At 46.7% G+C, this 25,094-nt stretch overlaps 1 protein-coding gene and 1 long non-coding RNA gene across 2 annotated transcripts in view; one reads left to right on the top strand and one right to left on the bottom strand.

Annotated features, from left to right (window-relative positions):
- Positions 1-18,412, bottom strand: part of GAD1 (glutamate decarboxylase 1) — a 32,322-nt gene extending 13,910 nt beyond the window's left edge. Inside the window, exons 1-7 of the mRNA XM_051787427.1 lie at positions 18,115-18,412; positions 16,826-16,971; positions 15,045-15,107; positions 9,534-9,695; positions 8,583-8,825; positions 5,800-5,890; positions 1,071-1,183 (exon numbers count right to left, since the gene is read on the bottom strand). Coding sequence (XP_051643387.1) covers positions 1,071-1,183; positions 5,800-5,890; positions 8,583-8,825; positions 9,534-9,695; positions 15,045-15,107; positions 16,826-16,895 — 742 coding nt within the window. The 5' untranslated portion in view covers positions 16,896-16,971; positions 18,115-18,412. The remainder of the gene's footprint in view (positions 1-1,070; positions 1,184-5,799; positions 5,891-8,582; positions 8,826-9,533; positions 9,696-15,044; positions 15,108-16,825; positions 16,972-18,114) is intronic.
- On the top strand, positions 1,190-5,511 carry LOC127471078 (uncharacterized). Its single transcript, XR_007904546.1, has 3 exons — positions 1,190-2,040; positions 3,387-3,454; positions 5,263-5,511. It is a non-coding gene; the product is annotated as an uncharacterized LOC127471078 (long non-coding RNA).
- Positions 18,413-25,094: the final 6,682 nt, after the last annotated feature.

Raw genomic sequence — 25,094 nt, 5'->3', positions numbered from 1 at the left:
GTCACATATTGGATGGATATATCCCATCTTACTGTAGACATAGAAGTAGTGGCTTAAAGGTACATTTCTACAGCTGAGCTAGTTATTGTAAACTTCCTTAGGGTCAGTTATGGGAAAGGCACTTCACAGGCTACAATTCAGCTAATGTATTTTGACACTTACTTTTGGAGAATTTGAATTGAGAGAAAACACCTATTTCTCTTGGCTTGCTGTTAAAAACAGCCCTCTACAATTAGGTCAGTTCTTTGATGCAGACCTCAAGCTTTAGGAAGATCAATCTCATCCATCAGTCTAGGACAACATCACCTTCTAATATTTCTTACTGATGAGAACATTGGGAAAGATCTGTATTTTTCTAGCAGATAGGACTGGACATCAAGCAAGTGTGCATTCCTAGGCTTTATGTGGCCTGTTTCAAATGGAAGTGGTGTTGTCCTTTATCCTCTGCAAGAGGATGGTGTCCCCTCATGCCAAGCCCAGAAAATGGAATTCTGCTGGGTGCCCATGTTGTCCACACATTGGCTCAGGCCTTCCACATGGCTTATCATCAGTCATTTCTGTCACTGCTCACTGCCTTTATGTCACTTTCATGGGAAGACACTTTATCTTGGTCTTTATACTGGAATCATACTTGTGAATCCAGCCAGTTTATATTCCAGACAATATGTCCCAGAAAGTGACACCACAGCCTTTTCCTGACTGTGAGCCCAAATCCTCACTGTCCACCAAAGAAGTCAGTACGTGATTTTCAAGAACTATTGGTCAGCAAGAACTGTGATTGCTCAGCACCTCCAGAAATGAAGCACGCAAAAGGACTGCTTAAATGCCCAACTATGTACTAGCACTCCTAATCAAGTCTTAAAATGTTGACCAGCCATAATACGTAGCCATATTCTGAGATAATTTTTCCCCCAGCTTTTCTGTGGGATGTTTAAACAAAACATTCCTACTTCTAAATAACTGAGTCATTACTTTGTGTTGCAGATAGTCTGGATATTCAGACACAGTTTATGTTTATTTTACCTTTTGAAGTTTTAGTCAAACCATAAAAACAGAGAAGAAAAACTCACCAGGTGAGAATATTCCATCACCATCTTTACTTGACCATCCAATAATCTCTCTCATCTTTCGAAGTGTTATTTGTTCCATGAGGACAAAAACAGGGGCAATTTCGTAGGTAAACCTGCATGGATAAATTAAATAAACAAACAAAAAAAATCAGATACAAATTCTAAAAACACACAATAAACTCTCAGTCTATGAGTCTTTGTAAATGCTCTAGGTTTTCCTATAAATTGGGGTCCTGATACTGCAACCTTTACCCAAGCAAAAATCCTCAGGAAAACAGTACTGGTGAATAAAAACTGGAGTATTAGTTAGTTGCAGATTTCTATATAATGAAGGTAAGACCTAATGTTCATCATCATAGCCTGCTGACTGCTGTACAAGACTGTGTAAAACATTGTTTCCCAAAGTGCCAGTTCCACACTTGTGGAATAACATACTTCCAAATCTTTATGAAAACGGTGAACTTCACTGAGCTAAACACAACCATAATTAGAAGTATTGAGCTAGGGTTTCAAAGTCTAAGTACAATTAATTATGTGGATTTATTTTGTTGATGATCTCCAAGGACAACTTATTTCTACAATACAGTGTGATCAATAACTGTCAAGAGTAATTATAAATGATGATTTTCTAATTACCAATTACCGAAACTGAGTCAGCAGTCAACTACTGTATCCACTTAATGAGGGAAAAAAACATTACATAGCCTGGTATGCCCTGATGTCACAGTCAGATACATGGATGGAAAGTGACAGCCATACAACCACTTTTGGTGATCAAGGTACATGGATTAATTGCTACTGCTGTAAACAAACTCTGCTTGCTCTGTATGGGAAAAAAAAAAAAGGAAAAAAAGGAAGCAGAGAGAAACAAAACAATCAACTTATGATTTCCAAAGGAGTCTGTAAGAGTATGACATCCTGACACTTCAGATTTGACTGATGTCTTCCACTTGAATAATTTCATCAAAATGTATGTGTTGTCTCTTTAATACCAAAATGATATTTTAAGAATAAGTATGGCAGACTTGAAGGAGGCAGGTGATATTAAGAAGAAAACAAGTGTCTGAAAAAGCTTGGTTTTTATTTACAGCTACACTGGTTACTTAAACAGTTAATTTTTTCTTCAATCCTTGTGTGTCCTTAGTCCATTAGAGAAACACCACCACCATTTTTAAAAATTCCTTTAAGATTAAACACTTGTAATTTCTTTAATTGTTGTAATTACTATTTCCAGAAGCCAAAACACTAGTTATTTTGCTTTTGTTATCATTAGAACTGCCAGAGACAGCTGAACACTGATCTGAAGTTTGGGTGCTGCCATTATTTACAAATAGACAAAATTAATGAATCAGTGTCTGCTAACAGTGGGGGTTTTTGTTTTGGTTTGGTTTTAAGCACTGCAAGACTAGAACATACTCCAATCTTTATTTAGGCAGAATGATCAACTGAAGTCAACAGGAACTCGGCAGAGCATAGATCACTGTAATTCAATAAAAGATATGTTTAAGTCAACATGAATTTTTTCCCCAGAAGTTTAAATATTTTAAATACTTTAAATATTTTAAATTTTGAGTTTTGTCCTGAGACCTTGCACACTGATCTCTACATAATTTCCAGAAGACTTATAGGCTTGTAGAAAAAATATATAATACTAAGCAAGTTTTTTGTATATAAAATATCAAGTCTTCACAAGGGGAATTTTAATATACTCAAATACAAGTAACATAGTATTTGCTTATTTTATTCTGTAAGTATTTTCTGATTTTCCAAAAACTGACAAGAAATAAAAGAGTGCAGATGATTATAAATTACAAAGCCAGTGCAGCTGTATTAGATGATGGCTGTGATTTTACAAATCACATCTTGCTAAAGTTCACTCAAACTTGCTTGTTTTAAATTTAAATGACATTGAAAAATTCAGTTAAACCCAAAAACTGTGTTTGGCTTAGAAGGGATGATCTAACTTCAGAATCAATCTCTTAACAAAAAACACTTGCTAGATGTTCCATACAGCTACAACCTTTACAGGCACTTCTATGAATTAACTAGAACAGTCCCAAGTGTCAGATCTTTACTAATAGAATAAATAAATGGCACTTTTTGATAGAAGCCAGTGCTGGCTTAATTCTGCTCTCATCTAAAAAGCAAATCACTTTATCAGACCAAATCATTCTAGCTACCTGTTCTCCTGCTTGCCAGTATGCAAAAAGCATTCTGAGAATAAGCATAAAGCATTGTACATCGATTTTCTATGCTGTATTTTCATAAGCATATGTGCATAATACTGAAAACACCAATATAATTCTCACGTTCCAGCTAACAGTGGGCACAAAGAGAACTTCCAGATAATACTATTGCTTTCTAACCCAGCTGGCTGCTGCGTGGTGAGAGAATGCCTTGAACTGCAGAACCCTAGAACTGGATGAATAATGGCAGCTTCTGAAATTTCCACCCTGAAGGTCTCATGATTAGCGCTATGAATAGCACATGGATGCATTATGTCCAAGTCAATAAGGGACTTTTATATATTATCTTCATAATGACATTTAAGTAATATTTTCTAATGATAATTAAAATTTTTAAGTGAGTTTTGATTATTCAAAACTCATCTGCAAAAGAAAACTTATTTTTAATTGTTCTTAAACATTTTAAGAATTGTTTATCTGCAGAAAAGAAAAAATAACAAATGGAAAACCTTCTCTGCCATAATTCAGTGCTACTGTCACTTGTGTGTTACGTGTTTACGTAGCTGAAATAGGTTAGAACAGTTTCTAGGTAAAGGTCAAAACCTGCTCTTGTGTGCTGGACCATTGTTCAAAACAAATAATATGTTTCCCAGAGCTCACAGAGATGATTTTGGCTATTTTTAACAACCTTCTCTGTCAGTTCTTTGAATCATATTTTACAAGCATCTTGCTTTAGCCTTACTTGCAATTACTGTTATTTGAAAGCACACCATGTTGACCTTGCTTTGCTGAAAAAAGAGAGTAATGTATTATTTTGCATTTACTAGACCTTATACAAGCAAATAGATAGTAAATTGTCATGCTCACAGAGAAGTATTTTCAAGATATGATCTTGTTTAAAGTATAAATGAGTCAGAAACTAGCTTTACAGAACTAGCTCAATTTAAAACTAAATTTACTTTTAAAAACAAATAAAGGAAAAAGCAACCTCAATTAAAAGAAGAGTTACTATTTAAGAAGTGAATGAATGAGTGCAATGTTCTTAATACCGTTGGCAATATTTCCTAAACCTGTCACAGTCTGCCACAGAACCGAATTCGGTTGTGCCCTATCAAATTTGTGTAATTTCACTGCTTACAAAATGATAAATAAACTGGGATAAGTAAGTTAGTCAAAGGGAAAGGGGTACTCAGAAGTACGTTTTTGTCACAGAGAAACAACTGTTAAGCAAAGTTTTCTTTTAGAAATGTGATTGGAATTTCTTTCACTTTTAATTGTGCTGTTTAAAAAGGCATTTAAAAGCCCTGTAAAGCACTTCACAATACTCATTTAACAATCAAAATATATGTTGCTAGGATTTCTTTCCAATTAGCTTTTAAATCTGAATGTCTCATACTAATTTTTACCAAACAGAGAACTAAATCAGATGATTATTACAAAGAGCAGGCTGGTTTTGGCTGGAGCACCTTAGGTGTTCTTTATTGCTGATGTCACAAAACAGGCACAGTTCATAATCTACATAGAACTGCTAGTAATCAGGTATATTTAAGAAACCATGTACTCATGGATAGGCCAGTGAAAATACTGTTCCTTTCCAATCTGCAGATACATTTTCTGTGTTCCGACACAGAATTAGCAATGAACTACTCAAAACAGAGGTAGCTTTAGAGTTAAAACACATCCCATACAGGACTAAAAGAGAGCAGCCTTTGGACTCCCATCACATTTTTGAGCATATAGAAATCAAAATTTAAACAAAAACTGACTAGAAGGTTCTTTTGTTTAGTGGGGGGCTTTTTCCATTAATTGCACTCTTCGTTGCAAAAATGTACCTTATGTTGACCTTCAGCCTTCATTAACTTTGAGGTCAAGAAAAATTAGGAAGATTTTATCATTTGTTACATTCCAATGTTAATTTTTACCTTTTTATACTTCCATTTATTCACTTATACACAACTTTATTATTCTCAGACTAAATTCTTCATTATCATCAAATTATTTTTCAGTGTTACATTTTTAATCATCTTGAAGCCACCCAGAAGCCATTTCTTTACCAGCACATAAACGGGAGAAGGTGTTGCCTCAAGCCTGCTATCTCTGAAGTCAACAGGAGAAAAAAACAATAAATCTTTACATATTTTGTATTTTAGTGTTAATACATGGACAGTTGTAGAATTACTCAGTCTAGAGACAAAGCTTTAAAAAAAAAAAAAAAAACAAAACAGAAAAAGATAAAGAAGACTGGTCCAAAAGAAAAAAAATAATTTCATGTTATTATATTAGAATAATCATGTTTTACTTACCGTGTACTCTGGGATATTTGCATTTCTATTTATCAGAAATGTAAAACTGTTCAGCTTTGTATAACTGTTTTCACTGTATTACTGCTACATTAAGAAAAACATGAGACAGTTTTATTGAAGATGCAACAATCATCATCTAAATATGAAAATTATTCATGTCTGTGACAACACATATCTACCATGATACACACAGCCCCTGTAAGCACCAGTCACAGACGCTGTTGACGAGGCACTGCTTACATGTTTGTATTAGCAGTTGATGTCAGCCACTCTCCAGCCAAGCCAATAATGTCCAGTCCTGTGGACAACTGATTGAAAAAGCGAGGATGACCTGGAATGAGAATTGAGAGCAATTTAGAACAGACTCCACTGACGTGTCACAGGTTTCAGTTTTGAACCGTCCAACTGTTCTGACAGCAACGACAGGTTTTGCAGCCATAACACTTGCAGCAAAGTTTTCAAAGCAAGTCTTGCTTATGGGGAGACCCTTAGCCAACATTCACGGATGTCTTATTACAAACTTGAAAAACCGCTATGGCGGGAGCTCCTGGATGGAATAATTAGAGTTTAAATTTAAGATAAAAACCTCAGAGCAGACTGAGCCTGTAAAACACCTCTGGGACCTGCACAAGGTTAGTCCATCTCCAGAACCCCCTCTCCACCTCGGTCGTGCTGTGAACTCGGGCGAAGTTACGCTGTGGGGGACCCTCGGCGGAAACAATCTGCAGGTGCTGGGTTCATTTGCATTCGAATGAGGAAAGAGAGGAAGGCTCAGCCACTAGAGCGGGGACTGCAGGAATGAGGGAGGAGTGCGAAGGAGCCAGTCGCTTCCTGAGCTGCAGGGCCACGGGAGCGGCGTTCGTGGGGTCTCGGCGGGAATGTCCCAGCGTGGCACGACCCGCTGCAGCGGTGTGAGAGGGTCCTCCAAGACCTCCTCAGCTCGGTCCCTTGCCCACTTGGTTTAAAAGCTAGGATTCACTTCCTTAAACAAAGGATTTGCTGCAGAGCCGAAGTAAATAATATTCCTCTATTTCAGCCGGAGTTGTTTTAACGACTTTTATAAGCAATAATGTTGAGTGCCTACTTTTCTAGCATGAAACGAAGAAATTCCTAACACCTGATAACGGGCTTTGAGGGGAGGTGGGAGATGTCACGATTTAAACCTTCTCTCTGCTCTCTGGGAAAGGACACGCAGACAGCACACGAGGGACAGCCCCCTAGAGGGGAATCAGCGCTCGACGTCTGGAGGGACCTGTCACGTCGCATTCGGCTCAACACTGGGAAAATCAGCATCTTTTGACATGAAGAAGTAAATGCGATTCTGCTCCGAGCGATGTCAGCAGGAACCTTTCGGAGGCGTGAGCCTGCCGGCGCTGCCACATCGCGACAATTCCCCAAGAGGGTGCGCCGCGCCCGGGCAGCTCTTGCCCCGGAGAGCCAGCGGCTCAGGGCTAGAGCCCAGAAATACCACCATGGCATAGCTGTTTGCTTTACAAATCAGCTCTTCTCTCCCTTGCCATCACGGACTGAGAAATTATCTTAAGCGACATTTCCCTGACCTCCCAAAGCTGTTAGCGAGCCCACGGTCTCCTAAGGCTCTGCTGCAAATTCAGCACCGGTGGCTTTAAAGGGAGCTTCGCGCCTGAGAGAGAATGTGAGCCCCGGGAGCCTGGGAAGCCAGGGCGTGTGTTCTGGGCCTCCTACGGTCCGAGCAGCTCTTTAAAGCGGCACCAGGTACTGCTTTGAACTGAGCTCATGTCTGGTCGATACCTGCCTCTCAGCTCCCGGGGACAGGTCCTGCCGGTCCCACGAGAGCTCCAGGGGAGGTTGGGGGGAGGGGAGGAGGTAGCTCGATATGCTGGGGCGATCGATAGCGGAGTAAAGGTGCAAGCACACAGAGCGCAGCCACTCTAGCTTAGCTGATTGTCACCTGTTCAACAACTCACGCGTTTGGAAGCGAAATGTGCTCCCCTTTGATTAAGGGTACAAAATCAAAGTATGCTCCTGACTCCTGTGAGTAAATCAAACCACCATGTAAATAGGAAAAAAAAGACAGGACGCTAACCGCCACATCTGTTTCAAGATTTTGTTCCTTGAATGCACTGCGTTGGGTTTTCACAGCTGCATAACTAACCCCCCCAGAAAGCTGCGCCTCGCCCTTCAGGAGCCATGGCTCGCAGCAGCCCAGCCAGAGACCGCCAGGCAATAGCCTCCCTGTACGAGCTCCCGCCGCCCGCCACTCCAGCTCCGGGGGGAAACTACCGCCCGCTCTGGGCGCTGAACCGAGCGGTGCTCAAGAGGGTAGCTGGCCCAAAACATCTGAGCAAGACTGGGGAGGGGAGACACGGCACCTGCTCCGTTATCACTCCTGTTCCTGACCTGCTTGGGTATGTACAGCAGTCAGGGCTTATTGCCAGCAGAGATTTCCGTGGATACAGATGTAAAAGGCCAGGTAGTCTGAAAGAGCCTTAACTTTGCTCTGGAGTCTGGCTACCACTCAGTAAAAGAAGTGATTATAAACCGGTATTTCTGTCTGATTCAGAAGGACCTGGACAGGCAGGGCTCCTGGGTAATGGGCTGAAATCCACAGGGTTCCTTTATTGATGATTCCTAGGATTTCAGTCTCTTTTTCATTAAACGTCTGATGAACATAAAGAAGAAAAACTGCAAATTCAGTGTAATTTATGCTCTCATTTACCTAATGATATTGCTCCCCGGAGATACAGACAGCTCGCATTTCATCAAGTGAAAGAGATTACGTCTTAAAAACTTGTTTCTGTGCTCTGAAAACAGCACGGAGCTCTCTCTACCCGTTGCTCCAGATGGAGCATCAGTAACTCAAGTTTCTGAGCAGAGACATTTCCAGCGCCCATAGATAGCCCTGGAGCCAAGCCTCTGGGCAAGCACGGTCCCGCATGTGGAGAGGATGTGGGCTTACCTCCATGAGCTCAATCCCTCTCACTTCGCCGCGAGCCTGAGAAAAGTCCCAGGAGAGACTCTCTACGTAGTGTGCAAAAACCTACCTGTCCTCACTCCGTATTTCAGCGTGTCCCGGCAATCCACCAGAATCTGCTCCAGGGACTCAGGGTTGTCCGAAAGCTCCAGGTTGAAGCCCTCCATGCCCTCCAGGAGCTGATGCGGGTGGTGGAAGTCCAGCACTTTGGTGGATCTGTCAAATGTTTTTCTCACGTAGTTGAGGAGGATGTCCACAACCTCCAGAAGGAACTGCATGGTCTGCTCCTCACCATTCTTGGAGGGCAACAAATCTGTAGGGCAAAGCGGCTGTCAGCATTTGCTCTGGGAAAGAGAAGCGGAAATGAACCAGCCTCGGCTGCCTGAAGCGCTTCAAGGACCTGGAAGCTGTGGCCCCAGCACAGCCTGGCTGCAGTGAGGCAGGCTCCCAGTCCCTCTGGCCCGGCAGGGAAGGGTGACGCGAAGTCACCCACGGCAACAGCAGAGGCACCTTCAAGGTGCCTCTGTCAAAAAGTTTGCCCTGCAATGCTAATGCTATGCAATGCGAGGCATTCACTTTCCTTGGTCTGAAAGCACCCCAAATGTGCACCTGCCCTTCCTCTGCAACGTCCCCACCTCTGTCCCGCAAAAGGATTCATTTCCCTTCCCTACTCTTCTTGTCAATGGACCTGTACCAGCAGTCACAGACCACTTCATTGCTATTTTATTAAGGAGGACATAAAATATAAAATTACTCTCCCCCTGGATGCTGGATCTGGAGTAAGCCCAGAGGGACTGCTAGAGCTGAGCTACAGAGGATCAGCCCAAAGTACGTAAAACTGCACTTCAGCAAACTTGTACACATTGTCAGTACAGCCCCAACAAACACAGACACAGAGCTTCCTTCAAAAACAACCAAGCAAAAGCGCGGTCTGAGTGTGGCTGCAGTTCGAGGGAGCCGAGGGCAACACTATTAAGGGACGTGCCTGAGCTGAAGCAAGGAGAAGCTGTAAAGTGTTTACCTCTGGCATACAAATTGGAGAAGTCTGTCTCGGTGCGCCGGAACCTGGATTCCTTCTCGCTGTTCTCACAAGCCAGCATGCTCTTGGAGGACTGATGCCTTTCTTTCAGGGAGCTGACAATCCGGCTCTTGTCTTCTAGGCTGTTGGTCCTTTGCAGGAACCCTACATTATTATTGCAAGGTGCACAGGTCAGAGTTTTCTCACTTCCCAACATGTTTAGAAATATCTAAAGCAGCTCTCTAGACAGCAGTTAAAAGCGGTGTTAGTTCTAGATCTGACTAATGAAGTCAGGAATAAGAGTATTTATGGAGGTTATTTGCCTCCAGGAGGGAGAGTTCAAAATGCCATCAACTGCAAAAACGCAGCCATGCAAAAAACAAAATTTCGTCATTTAGTGCAGTGGTAAATTCTTATTAAGTCGATCAGACAGATTCCACTTCAGTAATCAGCCACTGGAAGAGAGTTCAGGATGAGTCAATGCTATTTCAGCCTGCAGGCGAAGTTTATGGACCTAGCAGACAGGGGCAATGATGTATGATTAAAATCAGGGCCGTTTTCAGTTCTCCTCGTGGTGCTCTCACGCACAAAAGGCATGAGAACAAGCAGCCATTCTGGAGCAGCCACCCTGAGAGTGCCAGAGCTCTAAGAACACCGGTAGTACCCACCTTCCTATTATCAGTACATACTGATGTGGATTTTCCACCTGAAAAGATGCTTTGATACTAACAGTAATCATCCCCGGGGGTTTTAGGAGCTCCGCTCTCACTGGAGACACATCTCTGGCGCCCAGGACCGAACAGAACTGCCGTTGTTATGTGTGACGGCAATAATAAACCCACTCACCCCAAGAATTATGGGTGTGAGTGCCACGCAGGGTCTGTGGCGAGTAATGAGACCCATCTACTTTAACAGGGCAGGGAGAGAAATTAATTTTCCAGATTTGATCCATTAAATCACTGATGCCTGGTAAAACACGCATACTGTCGGGCTTTTCGTCATTAAAGAAGGCATCGAATTTTGACCTCCCAGGTTGCAGCAAGCGCGTCTGTATGATTGGAGCACCGTAGCGGCGCCGGTCTCCTTCATTCTTTATTTTCTTTCAAAACAAGCAACAATCGAAACCAAGGCTCGTCGCGGATGGGGATATCCGCCAGAGAGGAGGGTTTAGCAGGGAGGAAAACCAGTGTTGAGACTTCGCTCACCCACGTTCCCCGACGCCGCTTCTCGCCAGCGCCCTCCGCTTTCCGGCCATGTGTCACTGCTCTCCGGAGTCCCATCGAGCGCCCACAGCCGGCCCACCCGGGCCCCCTGTAGCTTGGACAGGCATAAGGGCTGCATCTCCGTAAGAGAAAAGGGAGGGACAGCGAGTCGCTGGGCCAACAGCTCCTGGCAATGATACCTGTGCCTCGGACTCTACTGCCAGCCGGACAGTCCCTAAGGAGCACCGAAAACGGAGTACCCGACTGGCAGCCCCTTCTGCATCAGCCGGGTGCCTAAACGAGTCTTCAGGAAGGTTGCTTGCAGGCAAGTTTGTCACGGTCATACTTTCAGTGAACACCTTACGTGTTGCTGTTTAATACTGATCTTCTACTAATAAGTTTATTTTTGTGATGCTTTTATGAATGCGAAAAAGACTATTTAAAGGAAACTCTCTTCGTGCATAAGTTGAGAGTAGCCGTCCAGGATCGATAACATATATATATATATATATATATATATATATATATATATATATGTATGTATGTATGTACTTATGTATATATTTTGTTTTGTTGTTACCGCTTTTAACAGTCCTTACAGCGATCACCAGCTCCTGCAACAGCTAGTGCTGTTCGCCTGCTCGTTAGGAGGAGCAGCTGATATCGAAGCAAGTGCAGTGTAGACTGAATTACGGAGAGATCCTCTTTCACCATTTTGCTTCGTTTTGCTTTAATTTTCCACCTTTCTTTTTTCTAGGCGCCCGGTGGCCCAGAGGCGAGAGCTCCGCGTGAAGAGACGTCTGCAGGAGCAGCGGCGCACAACTGGCTCTCTTCTCGGCCTGCAGAGGAGAGCGTGCCTCGGAGGCTCCGGTGGGAAAGCAGGAGGCAGCGCTTCAGTAACCGAGAAAGGCTGCATTTGCCTCCAGTTCGGCTCGCATCGGGCCCAGCGAGGCAGTGGCTTCACTGAAGGGTCTGACCCAGCTAGGCGCCAGGGCACGGAGCTCAGCCCTTGCCCCAGGGACTCCGTGCTGTTCCCCGCGGAGCTCCTCGGCCCCGTTGCCGTGTCCCGGAGCCGGCGGGGACCCGCTGGGGCTCGAAGCGCACGGGGCCCGTCAGTGTGCGCCGCGTGGGGCCCACAGGGCTGCGCTGGGGCGGCTCGAGGGTGGTGACTGGAAGGAAAAAAAAGCCTGAAAGGAGGAACTCGCTGCCGCCCGGCATCAGCCCGTCCGGCTGTAAGTAACGTGCCGCTCACCCAGGTCCCTCGGCCACGGCAGTATCACACGGGCTGGAGAGTCGGTACAAGGGGGAGCCCGCGGGGCTGCGGCAGCCCCCGCTTTGGGGCCGTCGGACTCTTTCGCTTCCCGAGCTCCTCCCTGAGAGGATGGGGGACATTCTCCAGCGCCAACCCACATCCCGGGTTGCAGAGAAGCGCGGCGGCCGGCCCTGGAGGGCTCCTTCCCCGCCCGAGGAGCAACAGCGCATAACTGTAGCCAAACCTTCCATCAGTATCCTGCTTGAAAAGTGAGGCCACTGTAGGAGAGTTCCAGTAAGTAGCAGCCTACGAAATAGCGTCCAAGCTGCTTCTCCTGCCGCAGAGGAGACTGCAGCCTTTCCCAGCAGTGAGTCTGTCCCGCAGGTGCGTTTTCATCGATGCTCTTTAAGAGACCGAGTTTTCAAAAGCCGAATGAGCCCAGACTGGCGAGGGAGTCTCTCGGTGTGCAACGTGACCACAAATTCAGCGTTATTTCACATAGGCCTCGCAGCTCTACGGGGACCCTCAGCTTCCGAGTCGGGGACAAACCTGCCGGGTTCCCGCGCACACCGCAGCCGTCGAGGAATGCACGTCCTTGGCGGCTGCAAGAGGTCCTGGTCCCCCCCTGCGGCCAGGGTGTTCAGCAGCAGCTTCGTGACTTGATGGCATAAATCCCACGGACACCGGAGACGAGACGAGTTTATAACATACACGGCTGCTTTTGAAAGCCCACTCTGCCGCGTTGCTCGCTGGGCTTGGATTCATCAGCTGGCTGCGGCCGAACAGCTGAAGACGCACCTGAGCAATCTTACTACGTCAGTATTTCCACTGCTGCCAAGCAAATGTTAGCGGGAGTGGTCCTAGCAATAATAATTGCCGAGGTGGGAGTGATCCAGACACTGGGGAAAATCTGCCCATACTTTGCCCACCGTGACAGTTCATTAAACCGCTTTAAAATAGCTTTGAGTTTGGTTGGTTTGGGGTTTTTTTGTTGTTGTGTTTTGGGGTTTTTTTAAGTGTATATGTGCAGAGACGAAGAGCGTGTGGGCGTGGCAGCGGCCGGGCTCTTTTCAGGTCCTGGCTTTCAACCGGAGAGGAAAAAAGCTAATCCTTAAATCTGTCAATTATTTGAGAAGAAATTACATACATCTTGGATACGTAATTACTGGAAATGTCAAACGCATAATATACAACCCAGGTGGAAGAACCAACTCATTGTTCAAGACCTGCCTTTTCTCGGAGGTCAATCCTCATTTAAAGTTTGCATTCAAAATTAATCGATTTCTGTGTGATACAAGCAGAAAGAACAATTCCGAGGTGCCTGTTTTACTATAGCTTTGAGACTGTACAGTATTTAGGGTCCGGAATGATGCCTTGTGAAAGGTAAGGACAAGGATGTAGTCTGAATAATCAAACATCAACTCGTTGAGCATGTTTAATTAGGATTCTTGGCAACCTTAATACTTCACTCTATATATTTGCCAAAGGCAACCTTTCCTGTCTGTCTTTGTGAAGGTGTTCGATTCAAATGGAAGGGCTCATACAAGCAAAAACAGTGGTCGTGATCGAATCCAACTGTTCCAAACCACTGTCACTATTCAGAGTGTATTTTTAGGGTAAAAGAGAAAATAGCCAGTAAAGGAAAACTGAACACCAAACCCGAGCCAGAAACACAGCAGCACTGCTTGTTTTGAATTCCCTTCACAAAGCCTTTACTACACTCCCTTTTGCCTTTTTCAAATACAAAATGGTGGGATGTTTCATTTTCAGTGTATTTGATCTCATTGAGAAGCTGCGATGTCCCTCTGTAACCCCAGTAGTCTAGCAACATGGAGCAAGCCTAACGGCGCATTACTTTATCAGTTCTGCTTGCCGGGCTAAATTAAAATGATGGTGAAAAAGCCCATTGCTCCAGCCACTGAAGGGACTGGTAGGGAAACGGTCCATTAAACCCAGATCAGGAGCTATTTATAGAACTAAGCGACTACTCGTTAATGTCGCCAGCGGCTACCAATGAAATCTCTAACAGACACAGGGCTAAGCATTCGCACTCCGATTCTTGTCCAGTCCAAACTTCCAGGTAACAAACCTTTAGTGAATGAACTTCGACTCGAGCGAGTAGGGAGATTTAAATGTACCTTTGCTTTGAAAAAAGGTTCATTTCTCTCGTGAAATAATTTCCCATCCCCCCCTCCCAAAGAGGTAGAGGGGGAAAATGGGAAATAATTTCTATGCATAAGGGGTATGGGCTAAACTGAATTATTCTCCTCATCAGAAAATGAAGATTTGACTGTTAGTCTCCGAAAGCAAAGGCGCTACTGAGAAATCTGGAGAAGGAAGACAGCTTGTTATCTGCAAATGAATCTCTTGCTATAACGTTGCGATCTGATTGTGCATTTGTTTCCCTTCTGCATTTCATGTGCCTGCACGCTGACTGGCTGCCAGCGCTATCTTACCAGCACAGCAAGCTGACGAATTGCTCTTTAATAAGGCTCTCGTTAATCTTTTCCCCCCGGAGATCCGTATTTTCTAGTCAGATAAGGTTGAAAAATTTCAGACAGCGAGAGGCGGCCAAACCCCCTCCTCCGGCGGGCCCTGCTCTTCCCTCGCCCGGGGCGCCTGGGGCCCGCACCTCCCCGTGCGTGGCAGGAAGGGCAGCGGGCCCGCAGCCGTCCCTCCCCCGGCGGGCAAAATCCCGGCCCACGCAAACCCACGAGAGGGCACAGCTGCGGTCCCGGGGCCGCCGAGCCGAGCCGAGCCGAGCCGAGCCGAGCCCAGCCCAGCCGAGCCGAGCCCAGCCCAGCCGAGCCCAACCCAGTCCAGCCGAGCCCAGCCCAGCCCAGCCCAGCCCAGCCGAGCCCAGCCCAGCCCAGCCCAGCCCAGCCCAGCCCAGCCCAGCCCAGCCGAGCCCAGCCCAGCCCAGCCGCCGTGCGGCCCGCAGGGGGCGCCCGAGGGGCCGCTCGGTCTCGGGGCGTTCAGCCGGTGCTGCCCCCGGTGCTGGTCCCCCGGGCCCCCCCGGGTGTGTTGGGGTGTCGGACGGGGAGGCAAGGGGGCACTTACCGCATATCTTCAGCCCGATCTTCCTGGTGCACCCGTGAGCCACGCCGCACCACGAGTCATAAGCTGGAAGAGAGGGCAGAGTTGATCCCCTGGGGCAGCGGGGCTGCCCGGCCGCCGCGCCGCCTCCCCGGACCCCCCGCACGGCCCCATAGCCGGGAGGAACGGCTGATTCTCGAGCCCAGTGGCGCCCGGCGCGGGGCAGCTGAGGCTCGGGTATCAGCGAGGTGACATGCTGGCCCGCCCAGAGGAGAGGGAAAGGCACCCGGGACTCGAACATCTCATCATTTACTGGCGGGGCTCCAGGGAAGTGGCAGCTTAAAATAAAGTGGCGTGAAATGGGGTCACAAAAGAGTTCAGGAATTAATTGGGTGAAAAATAGTATTTGACTAGATGATCGGACTTGCATGACTGAGCCCCGGACGGACTGACGGGCCGCCGACGGTCGTACTAGGACGGCACCGGTAGAGGGGATAGGCTCCTTCCCAGCCCCGGGATCCGCGGCCCAGACACGCCCCAGCTGAGCCCGAGGGAAGCGGGCAGCGGGGCTCGGGTAGAGGGGACAGCAGCCGAGGCCCGGGGCACCGCCGAAACCCTCTGGCCCTCTCCCGGGGCAGCCGCAGGTTCGGCAGCGCGGGGGGCACTGACCGGGCCTTGCGGCGTGAGGGGAGAAGGTGTCAGAGGGGCCGGGCCGAGGACGGCTCACCCGGGCGGGCAGTGCAGCGGCCCGATCCCTGGGAGGGGGAGCGGGGAAGGGCCGCGGCGCTCCCGTCCGGGCGGAGGAGCCCTCTCGTCAGGGGCGCTGCCCGTGCCCGGGGTCGGGGAGCCCCGGGCGGGCAGGGTGGGGAGCTGCTGCCAGCGGTTATCTTGCTTTGAGCCGTGTTGCCAGTTATTTCGATTTCTGTGTGTGACGCCTCAGTCGAAGGCAGCAGTGCCTATCACCCGTGCCTGGAACAAGACCCAGTGCTGCTTCTCGCCCCCTCCCCCGTTTTTCCAGATTCAGAATAATAACAATAATGACTCCGATGCTTGTGCCTCGCAGCTCTTTCAGGGTAAAAGCTATTTCCCGCTCTGCTGTCCCTGACAACCTTTCATTTCTTACTGTTGCCCGCTCTTTGTCTCTGATGCTATATAGCATCGAGCCTCTTTTTTTTTATTTTTTTTTTTTCGGTAGGCGACGGTCTAAATTGCCTGGTAGGGCTATAAACTGATTCTCTATCCACCTGCAGCAGCCTCTGCTTCCCACTCACACCTCAATAACTCAAGGCGAAATCAGAGCAATTAGGAATACAACGCTTTGAAAAGCTGCAATTAGCATCCAAATTTCGCTTGATTACAGGCTTCAGCGTAGGCTGAAAGGAAGCTGCAGCATTAGCATTTATAAAATGTAGGGGGGAGACACCCACTTTAAGGCACCCTTAAGGGTGTAGCGTCGCCCTTTAAGGGATTCATTTGCTCCACACCTCTTACAACATACCGATTTTTTTGCCATCTGGATGGTCAGTTTATTGTCTAAATCTCTCAAATGCGGCTGTGGCTGTAAGATAAAGACAGCGCTGGCCGCTAAGGTGGTCTTTTTCTCACAGCGTTTTATTCACCACGGAACAACCTCTCCCATTCCCAGTAGGAAGATGGTTTCTTTGTGTAGAGCACTTTCCGCACCTTGCTTAATGGCGCGGAACAGGGCTTCACAGATATAACATTTCGTTTCGAAACTGGTCTTTCTGTGCCTAAGTGGAGAAAACCTCTAAAACATTTTAAACGAGGAAAATATTAAAACCTACTTGTAGGTCGTAAATTAGGTGGGGTGGGGTCCGGAGCATCGTTGGAGGACGAGGGAGCGGAGGAAGCCATCCCTTCAGAAAAGCCCCAGTCCTCAGAGCCCGGGTTTCCTCGATATTCTTCTGAGAGGTGGGCAGCAAGGAATTTACTGGAAGGAAGAAAAGGCGGGTTTAGCAGTCTGGTCTCCTGGAGCACCACACCGGAGTCCCGTCCAGACGCCGGCGGGCGGCAGCTGAGCAGGTCCCGGGGCGGCGGCAGGACGAGCCGGGGCCGGCCGCACCGGGAAAACGCCTCGACAGGCTGAAGAGCAAAATTGTCCCTTCGCTGGATGCCAGGGCGCTACCTCCCGCGCCTGAATGACGGATGTAGCAGAGCATGAAGTCTATCGCAATTATACCGGTGGCCACTGAGGTGGGCAATTATATGGCTCGCGTCAAGTGGAGACCAACGTGCAAAGCGGGCTTCGAAAGCATCAGCCCAAATGACCTACAATCCCAACCGGAACCCGCTTCTCTGTGTTACCAAACACACGCCAGGCTAAGCATTCAGGAAAGACTGACAGACAAACCCCTACCACCATAAAGGTGCATTTTGCCCAGGTCCAGTGACAGGCGCCACACACGTGTATTTGCACACACATGTTTCAGCAAATCGGGGCCGGTACGTGCTCCAGCACTAACCAGCGCTCTCCCATGCCCGCGCTCGTTTTAGCGGCGCAAATGGCAGGAGAGGCATGTCTGTCTGGGGAAAGGAAGGTGCTGGACCAGCCCTCACTCCTTACCAGATGTTCGGCTCTTTCCTGCCGGACACGGCGCTCCGATAACCAATACAGAGTCGCTGATCGAAAATTGCCGGGTCAATGCCCAGCTCGTCTCTTTGTCCCCACGGCTACCTGCGATTTATTTTCTTCCCCTTGTACAGAAAATGAAGGTCGGGGTAACGAACGAATGCTTTCTTTGTTAGCGGCTTTTTTCAAGTCGGTGGCTACCTATTCATTTACACCCGCGCGTAAACGCAGCGGATCAATGATTTCAATGGAAAACAGGTATCTAATTTCTTTAAGACGAAAAAGAAAAAAGCCGTAAAGCAGAAGAGATTTTCTAGACAATGCCTGGAAGTGAAGTAACAGGTTAACACGATGTCTCAAGGGCTAGCTGTATCAAAATGTCCGTTATTCCTCTATAGATACGACAACGACCCAAACCGATTTTAGGGGGGGAAAAATGCTCCAGATCCTGAAAGAGGTTCCCAAAGGCTTGAAAAAATAGGATGCTGTTTAGAGGACACTTACCGAGGGGGCGAGCGGACACTCTTGCTGCCGTAGTCCAGGCAGGCAGGGCGACTCTAGCCTGGGAGCGACCCGCCGCTTATAAACTCTGCCAGAAACGACGTCGGAATACCAATCGCGCCGCGGAATTTAATGCGAGATGACCTTTTTTTTTCCAGAAGTGCTCGGATTTGCTTTTTTAAAAGCGTGAATCGCCGGTTGATCTGCTTCGACGCAGGCATGAGTCACAGGGCTGCCGCCACCCCCTCCGCGCCGCTCCGCACGGGGGCTGGGGACCGCTGGGGCGGGGACGGACAGCCCCCCGGCCCCGGCGGCTGCCGCTGGTCCGCTTCTCCCCGGGGCGGCGGCGCTGACTCCCGCGGCGGGCGGGGCTGCCCAGCCGCGGCGGGGGCGGCACCCCGGGCAGGGGGTTCTGCCGCGCGAGTCCCTCGCTGAGCCCCCCGTGCAGACGGAGCCAGAGGCTTTTTCTAGACAGCACTGGCTTGCCCCGGGGTCTCCGGCGGTGCTAACAGGCGGCAGAGCACCGCACACACCGTCGCACCGCTGAGGCGACGGGGCCGAACTCCCGCCCCGACAGTCCCCGCGGTCCCGGCACTCCCCCTCGCACGGTGCGGGCCACGAACGAGCCAGGCGGGGTCCGTGTGAACTGTAGCTTAGCAACACCCCCCGCCTCCTCTCCGCCGTGCCGAGGGTCTGATGTGTCCCGCTGGCTCACCCCGCGGTTCCCGAGGCCGGCTCGCCCCGCTCCCCGCCAGAGGGTGGCAGAGGCACGGACACCGCCGCAGGGGAACACCTGGATTCCTGTGACTTGCCCTGAATGTTGCCACTAAATTACGATTTTATACCAGACATCCCTTTGCTAAAACGAGAAACATTAAGACAACAAGTTTTCTGTACCCCCGACAACCTCAGATCTGTGTCACTCCATCCCACACCCCAAACATGCTTCGCCAACATTTTGCGGTGGTGACCACGGGGCTATATTTCAGCATGCCGCGGCAGCTACGCAGATGTCTAAACCAAACCCTTCTCAAAAAGATGGCACGTCAGGGGCTGGGAGGAATCCGCAATGAGACGGGAGGAGGAGAAACAGCCCGATGGAGCCACAGAATTCCATCCCGTGAGGGGGGTGCTGGGCAGCGCAATGAGCAGCAGGGACATGTCCTTCTTGAAGGACTCAAGGGAAGAGCAAAAACTTACAAGCCCGTTTTTTGAAGGAAATCGGCCAACTGACAAGATTAAGTAGTCAAGGCGATTGCTTTGTCGAGCATAATTACTGTCTAGGAATCAGACGTGTAACAAAAACACCGAGGGCACAAAGACTAACTTTTAAACATAGCTTTACAGGTATTAGTGGCCCTAGCTAACATGACCTTTTTCCATCTATTCAGGCTATCATTTTTAAGGTGGTTTCAACCAATCGGGCAAAACATTTGCTCAGTGCCGAACGCGAGAAATAATAATACGACTGTAGCCAACTGTCTTTATAAACGTAAACAAACAGTGATAGGAAATCGTGGCAGGATTGCAGTACAAAAAGTCAATGAGAGATCACGAAAAGAACTCCTAAGCCATCAGTCACTGCGAGACGCGACCCGGCCTGGTCTTTGCCCGGCAGGCAGATAGCACGGGTTCTTACTCCTTCCCTTCTGGCTTTCCAGAAGCGCGTGTGTCTGGAGCAAACAGCCATGGTTTACCATGAATATCTACATCCTCGTAGAATCTGAAGCCCGCCAAGGGAAGGAGCCAGACAATGAAGGCCAGCGAGCTTTCCGTGGCACGCTGGAAATACGACTCGTTCCGGTCCCCCGAGCTGCCCGGCGGCGCCTCCCGCCCCTGCGCGCCCCGCTCAGCACCGCGGACAGCGCCCGGCCCCGCGGGGGAGCGGCACGGCCGGGGCTCAGGGAACAGCCCCCACGGCCCCGGGCGGGAGCGCAGCCCCCTCGCTCCCTCCCGGCCGGGCAGGAACGTGCCGACAGTGAAGCCCCCGAGCTCGGCCCCGCTCCTGCCCCGCGGCCCCTCTGGGTGTCGCTGTGTCTCAAGCCCAGACGCTGCACCGAGCCCTGCGCTTCGCCCGCCGCCGCTGAGGCTGCTCCGAGCCCGGACTGGCCGCTCTCTGTTCGTCCCGGCCCCGCCGGCCACAGGGGGAAAGCAGCCGACCCTGGGACTCCGCGGGTCCCTGCCTCGCTCATCTACAGCGTGGCTGTACAGGACGCATGGAAACGCTTGGTAACTCTCGTTTACAATGGACCTCTTTGAAAATCCGACCGAAACTCGAAACACTCCAGCTCCGGAAGCTTCATTCAGAACTCGCCACACCAACTGAAACCTTTGAAACACCCTTGCCAGATGCACACGCCCAGACGAGGCCACTCAGAGAGGTACCGGTTTCAATGAGAGAACTGAAAGCCTTCGCCTCCAACTGTGCTACCTAAGCTTTCTGCTCAGCCACTCTCTATTTTCTCTTTCCCTGTGACAGTCCCTTCTCTGAGGCTCGAGTGCACTCTAGGCACAGAATCTCTTCGCAGGTTGGAGACCCCAGAAGACTCGGCTTTTGCTTTGAACCCAGATGTTTACTGCAGATGTGAAACACAGGAAAAACCCCTGACGCATAGTGTCAGCAAGGCAGTAACATGCAGATCTATAACTCCCTTAGCTGAAGCTTGTAAGCAGCACATCAGTTAGAACTCACTTAAAAAGCCAGACTATGAGGTATCTCTTAAGTTCACCTCCATTGACAAACTGGACGTGCTAAAATATGAATCTTGAGTACCCTGAGTGGGCACAGGAATGAAAGTGATGCAATAAATATCTTCAGCAACAAAGTCATCGTGTTCAGAGCTGCATCCAGTATTTTAAGAGACATGAGGTCCTACTTCCTACACTGTAAGGAGTTCACAATGTAACTACATGCCAAGGGAAAATCAAATAGAGAAAACTGCAGTGTGCCATAATCTTTCTTGTTTCTTCATATTCTGAACTATAGTCATGTTATTTATGTATTTATCTACAGACAGGGCAGTAAATTTGCCTTCTGGTGACTATTATGATTGTGGGGTTTCCCTTCATGAGTGTTCTCTCTCTGTTGCCTTTTAATTGCCATTTTGTGTGGATTGTGAATATTTTAGCAGGTTGGGATTAGGCAAACCCTTTCTTTAAAAGTACATACAATACTATGGGCACCAAACCCACTGAACTTGTGGGTTTGTATTTTTGTTTTTGTAGCCTGTGATTTTTTCTTAGTAACATATTTATAATAATTTGTAACTCAGTACAGAATTACAAAATATATTTATTGCATCAGGTATCTGTTTCCTTTCCTACCATTTCCAGTATGCAACTGTGTCTCATTTACCTGAGTCTTTGATAGACTGGAATAATTTTAATTACATATTTTCTTAACTCTTGATAAAAAAAAATTGGAAAACTGTTCAAAACTAACTGTTCCAGAACTTTTTTGGCTATCACCTTTAGTGCTTAAAAATACAGTATAAATTATTGCATATCTATAAGGGAAAAAAATGAACATGCTAAGAAAATAACAAGTTATGTTTTAATTATTTGCCCCTCTCCAGAAAATTCTACTAATGGAAATTTGATGAAGACTATGGATTTACACTCCTATTCTACAGATAACTTTTGCTGTTTTCTGTTACTTGACAAAAATTTATTGAAGATAAATGATATGTTTTCTTTGGGTTTTGTGATCAGTCAGTAACTGATGTAGCCAACTGTCCCATATTTAAGGATCATGTACATCACTTGAATTTCAAAGATAGCTCAAGATGAACTGCCAGCCAGAACACTCAGCACTGCTGTGATGAAGGACATTTAGAAAAGTCTAACATGAAGCACATTGTTTTACATACTTTGCGGGCTTCTCGTTTCAGGATGTCCCCTTCCTGATCCATGCTGGCACGCCTTGCTGTCCATTTTGATCTCCTTCATCGGGAAAACATCCCAAAGAACAACACACATCCTGAAACAATAGCAGCAGCAAATCCCAACTCTCAATACCCCCAAGCAAACATGGAAAGAAGCAAGGAATCCCCTTACTTCCAAACTGTAACAAAATAAAACCTTATTTATCTAGATGGATAAAACAAAATTACTTAAGTTGGAGAACTGTGCCTGTAGCATGAAAAAGTTACAAAAGTGATAGTGCACCCAGTAAGTCTATTCTCTACCAGTTTTAGGACGTTGCAACTTCTATCCTGTATTTAAAAGAAAATTTATTTCCCACCTCCCCCAGTAACCCTGTAGAGCCAAGTCACATTATGCCTGGATATAGTTCCCCTTGTGATATGTTATTATATATTGTTACACGTCTTACTGAATTATATCTTTTTATCCCGTAGGAGGGCATCACTTTGCAACAAGACCATTCAGCAGTTTCAATAACTTGCTGCAGGAGATCATGCAGTTTAGCTCTCCAATCTCAGAACAAAATCGGAGAGCTGGACCCTGGGATTTTTTAATACATTATTTGTTTAAATTAAGCACATTTCATAAATAATCCCCAGGAAACAAGAAGCATGGGGTTTTCTGCCATTTTTAAAAAACACTTCTCAAATCATAACTCAAACTCAGGTACAGGCTTTCGAAGTCTAAAAGTTTTTGGGATCACTACAGTTTTGAGCTTAACTAGGTTTCCTTTCTTTCCTTTTTGTTTGTTTGGTTGGTTGGTTTTGTTTTGGGGTTTTTCTGGTTGCTGTTGGTGGTGGTGGGTTTGTTTGGTTTGGTTTTTTCCTTTCTTTCTTCTGTAGTGGATAAGTCAGGTTTTGCCTCGATAAGTTTGTTAGTTCATCCTGAAAATAGTCTTCAGTACTAGAGAAATAGCAGACTTTCTGCAGTACCACACTTGAAAACCTTCACTCTTATTGTTTCTTTTTTAGGTACAGTATTACAGAAATTGAAGTAAAAAACTTTTCCAAAAAGAAAGGTTAAATGCCCCTGATTGAAATAAGAGTGGTTTAAGCAAAAAAACAATACGTAAATTTTTTAACAAGGTGCAAACAAAGCACAGAAACATGAGCAGGATGGTATGAACAGCTACAAAGTTGGACAATTGTCCCATGGTACTCTGGAAAGTTAAGATATGAATTTGTCCACCAGAGAAAACAGATGGGCAGGCAAGGAAAAAATTCCTTCTCTTTGTTAGACTGAGTAGTTAATATTCCCTAATGTGAGTGGATTTTATTAGGACTCTCACAATAAACAGATTCCTATTTTGAAGGAACGGAGGAATGTATGAGCTTTAAGCAAAGCCATCAGCTGTTACACATGCCTCCCTTTTCAGTATGAGTATGGAAGATTATGAGACCATTGAGGGGCATTTTTAAGGAAAAAACCCACTTCTCCCAGATCAAGAGATAGATGATTCAAATTGAAGACGTGTACCAGTCAGAAAAAATGAGATTAGAGTTGTCATGTTACAGACATATATTCCAATATATTTATGTAATAAATTCCTGTCCTCTACTTTGGCCCTTTGAAACTTCCCTGCAAGCACACATTTACCTAACGCTTTTGACTCGTCTTGCTGCCACCTGAAGAAGACCACTACAGGAAAAAGCAGAGCTGCTGTCATCTGGGGCAGCATTAGCAACTCAGCACTAGAAAAAGAGACAGAACTTAGCCATGCTATCTGTAATAGTTTAGCCACAAGAAAGTTTTTTTTAGAGTTAGTACACACAAGATAAAGAACAGCACTGCTTTGAACAACGAATCAAGCATAATCCCTCTCTTCATAATCTTAAGGGATACTTAATGTTTGCAAGAGTTTAAAGGAAGTGTCTGGGAGGAGATTCAAGAGAGTACAGAGGATAGTGCCCCGCTTTCCAACAGCTCTGTTCTCTCCAGGACAGGTAACAAGGCTACTTGCACTCCTCTCCAACTACAATAAGAGAAGACCAACTTGGGACTTGACTCCTCAGCATTCTTCTACCACTCATCTTTTCTCTTCAGAGATTAACAATCTCTTTAAACAGACATCTAAACTCCACTGAAAGTAACATGAGCTAGCAAAAATGCTGAAAGATTTGACAGATATCCACACTCAAACTATTAATGCCATACAGAAAAGCTTAGAGATGTAATTCCACTGGCCTCTTCCTTCATAGAAAATTCCATTCAAGGGTTTTAGGGATCTGAAGACTGCTAAAACAAACAACACATAGGTTTTTTAGGATGTCAAGGAGTCCAGAATTTCCACCTCTAGTATCTGAGATGTTAGACCTGGCTTGTGTATTCCTGTAAATTGGTGCACAATGTCTTCAGATATTAACATAACCATTACTCGCTAGAGGCAGGCTATATAAAACACTGCAACAAACTGCAGTCTGCAAGACCGGTAGGACTGCATTCTGGTTATTGGCTTTTAACATGCTAAAAAAATCACTGTATTGATTTATAAGTGAATAGGCTCTTCCACAAGACACATACAGCATGGAATCTCGGTGGGTGAAGGATAACTGCTTAGAGTTCTAAGAAATTCGTGTTCAAGTAGAGGCATTACAGATTGATCTGCTACTTTAAAACGTTTTTGTTTTTTTTTTTACAACAGTCAGTTTAAAATGCATATTAAAAAAAAAACACAAAAGAAACCATTTGAAACCAAACAGTTACCCTTCTCTTTCACTTTGCATTAATTCTCTGCAGAAGAACATGAATATGCTGGTAATGACAGAGACTCCAGGAACGACCTTAGGTGCCACTGAGATATGAAGACATTGTACCTTGTACCAAGATGAAGAACTGGAGAACTGCAAAGGCACCACTGCAACACAGGAAGGTCCCTTCCAGTAAAGTAATTTATCTCAAAACCTGTGATTTCATGTTCTTTATGCTGCTTGGGTTAAACGAAGAAACAGACACTGCAAAGCTAAGCCCTATTAAGAGTCACAAGGATTTGATAAGCATCTTCTCTGTCATATTTATCCAAACAGATCTGCATCAGGAATTACTCAAAGGAAAATAACACA

Source organism: Manacus candei, unplaced genomic scaffold, assembly GCF_025592945.1.
Source record: "Manacus candei isolate 608988 ecotype Guabito, Panama unplaced genomic scaffold, ASM2559294v1 h1tg000023l, whole genome shotgun sequence".
NCBI lineage: Eukaryota > Metazoa > Chordata > Aves > Passeriformes > Pipridae > Manacus > Manacus candei.
Note: the sequence above shows the minus strand (reverse complement) of the source record. Positions and strands in the feature narration are given on the sequence as shown.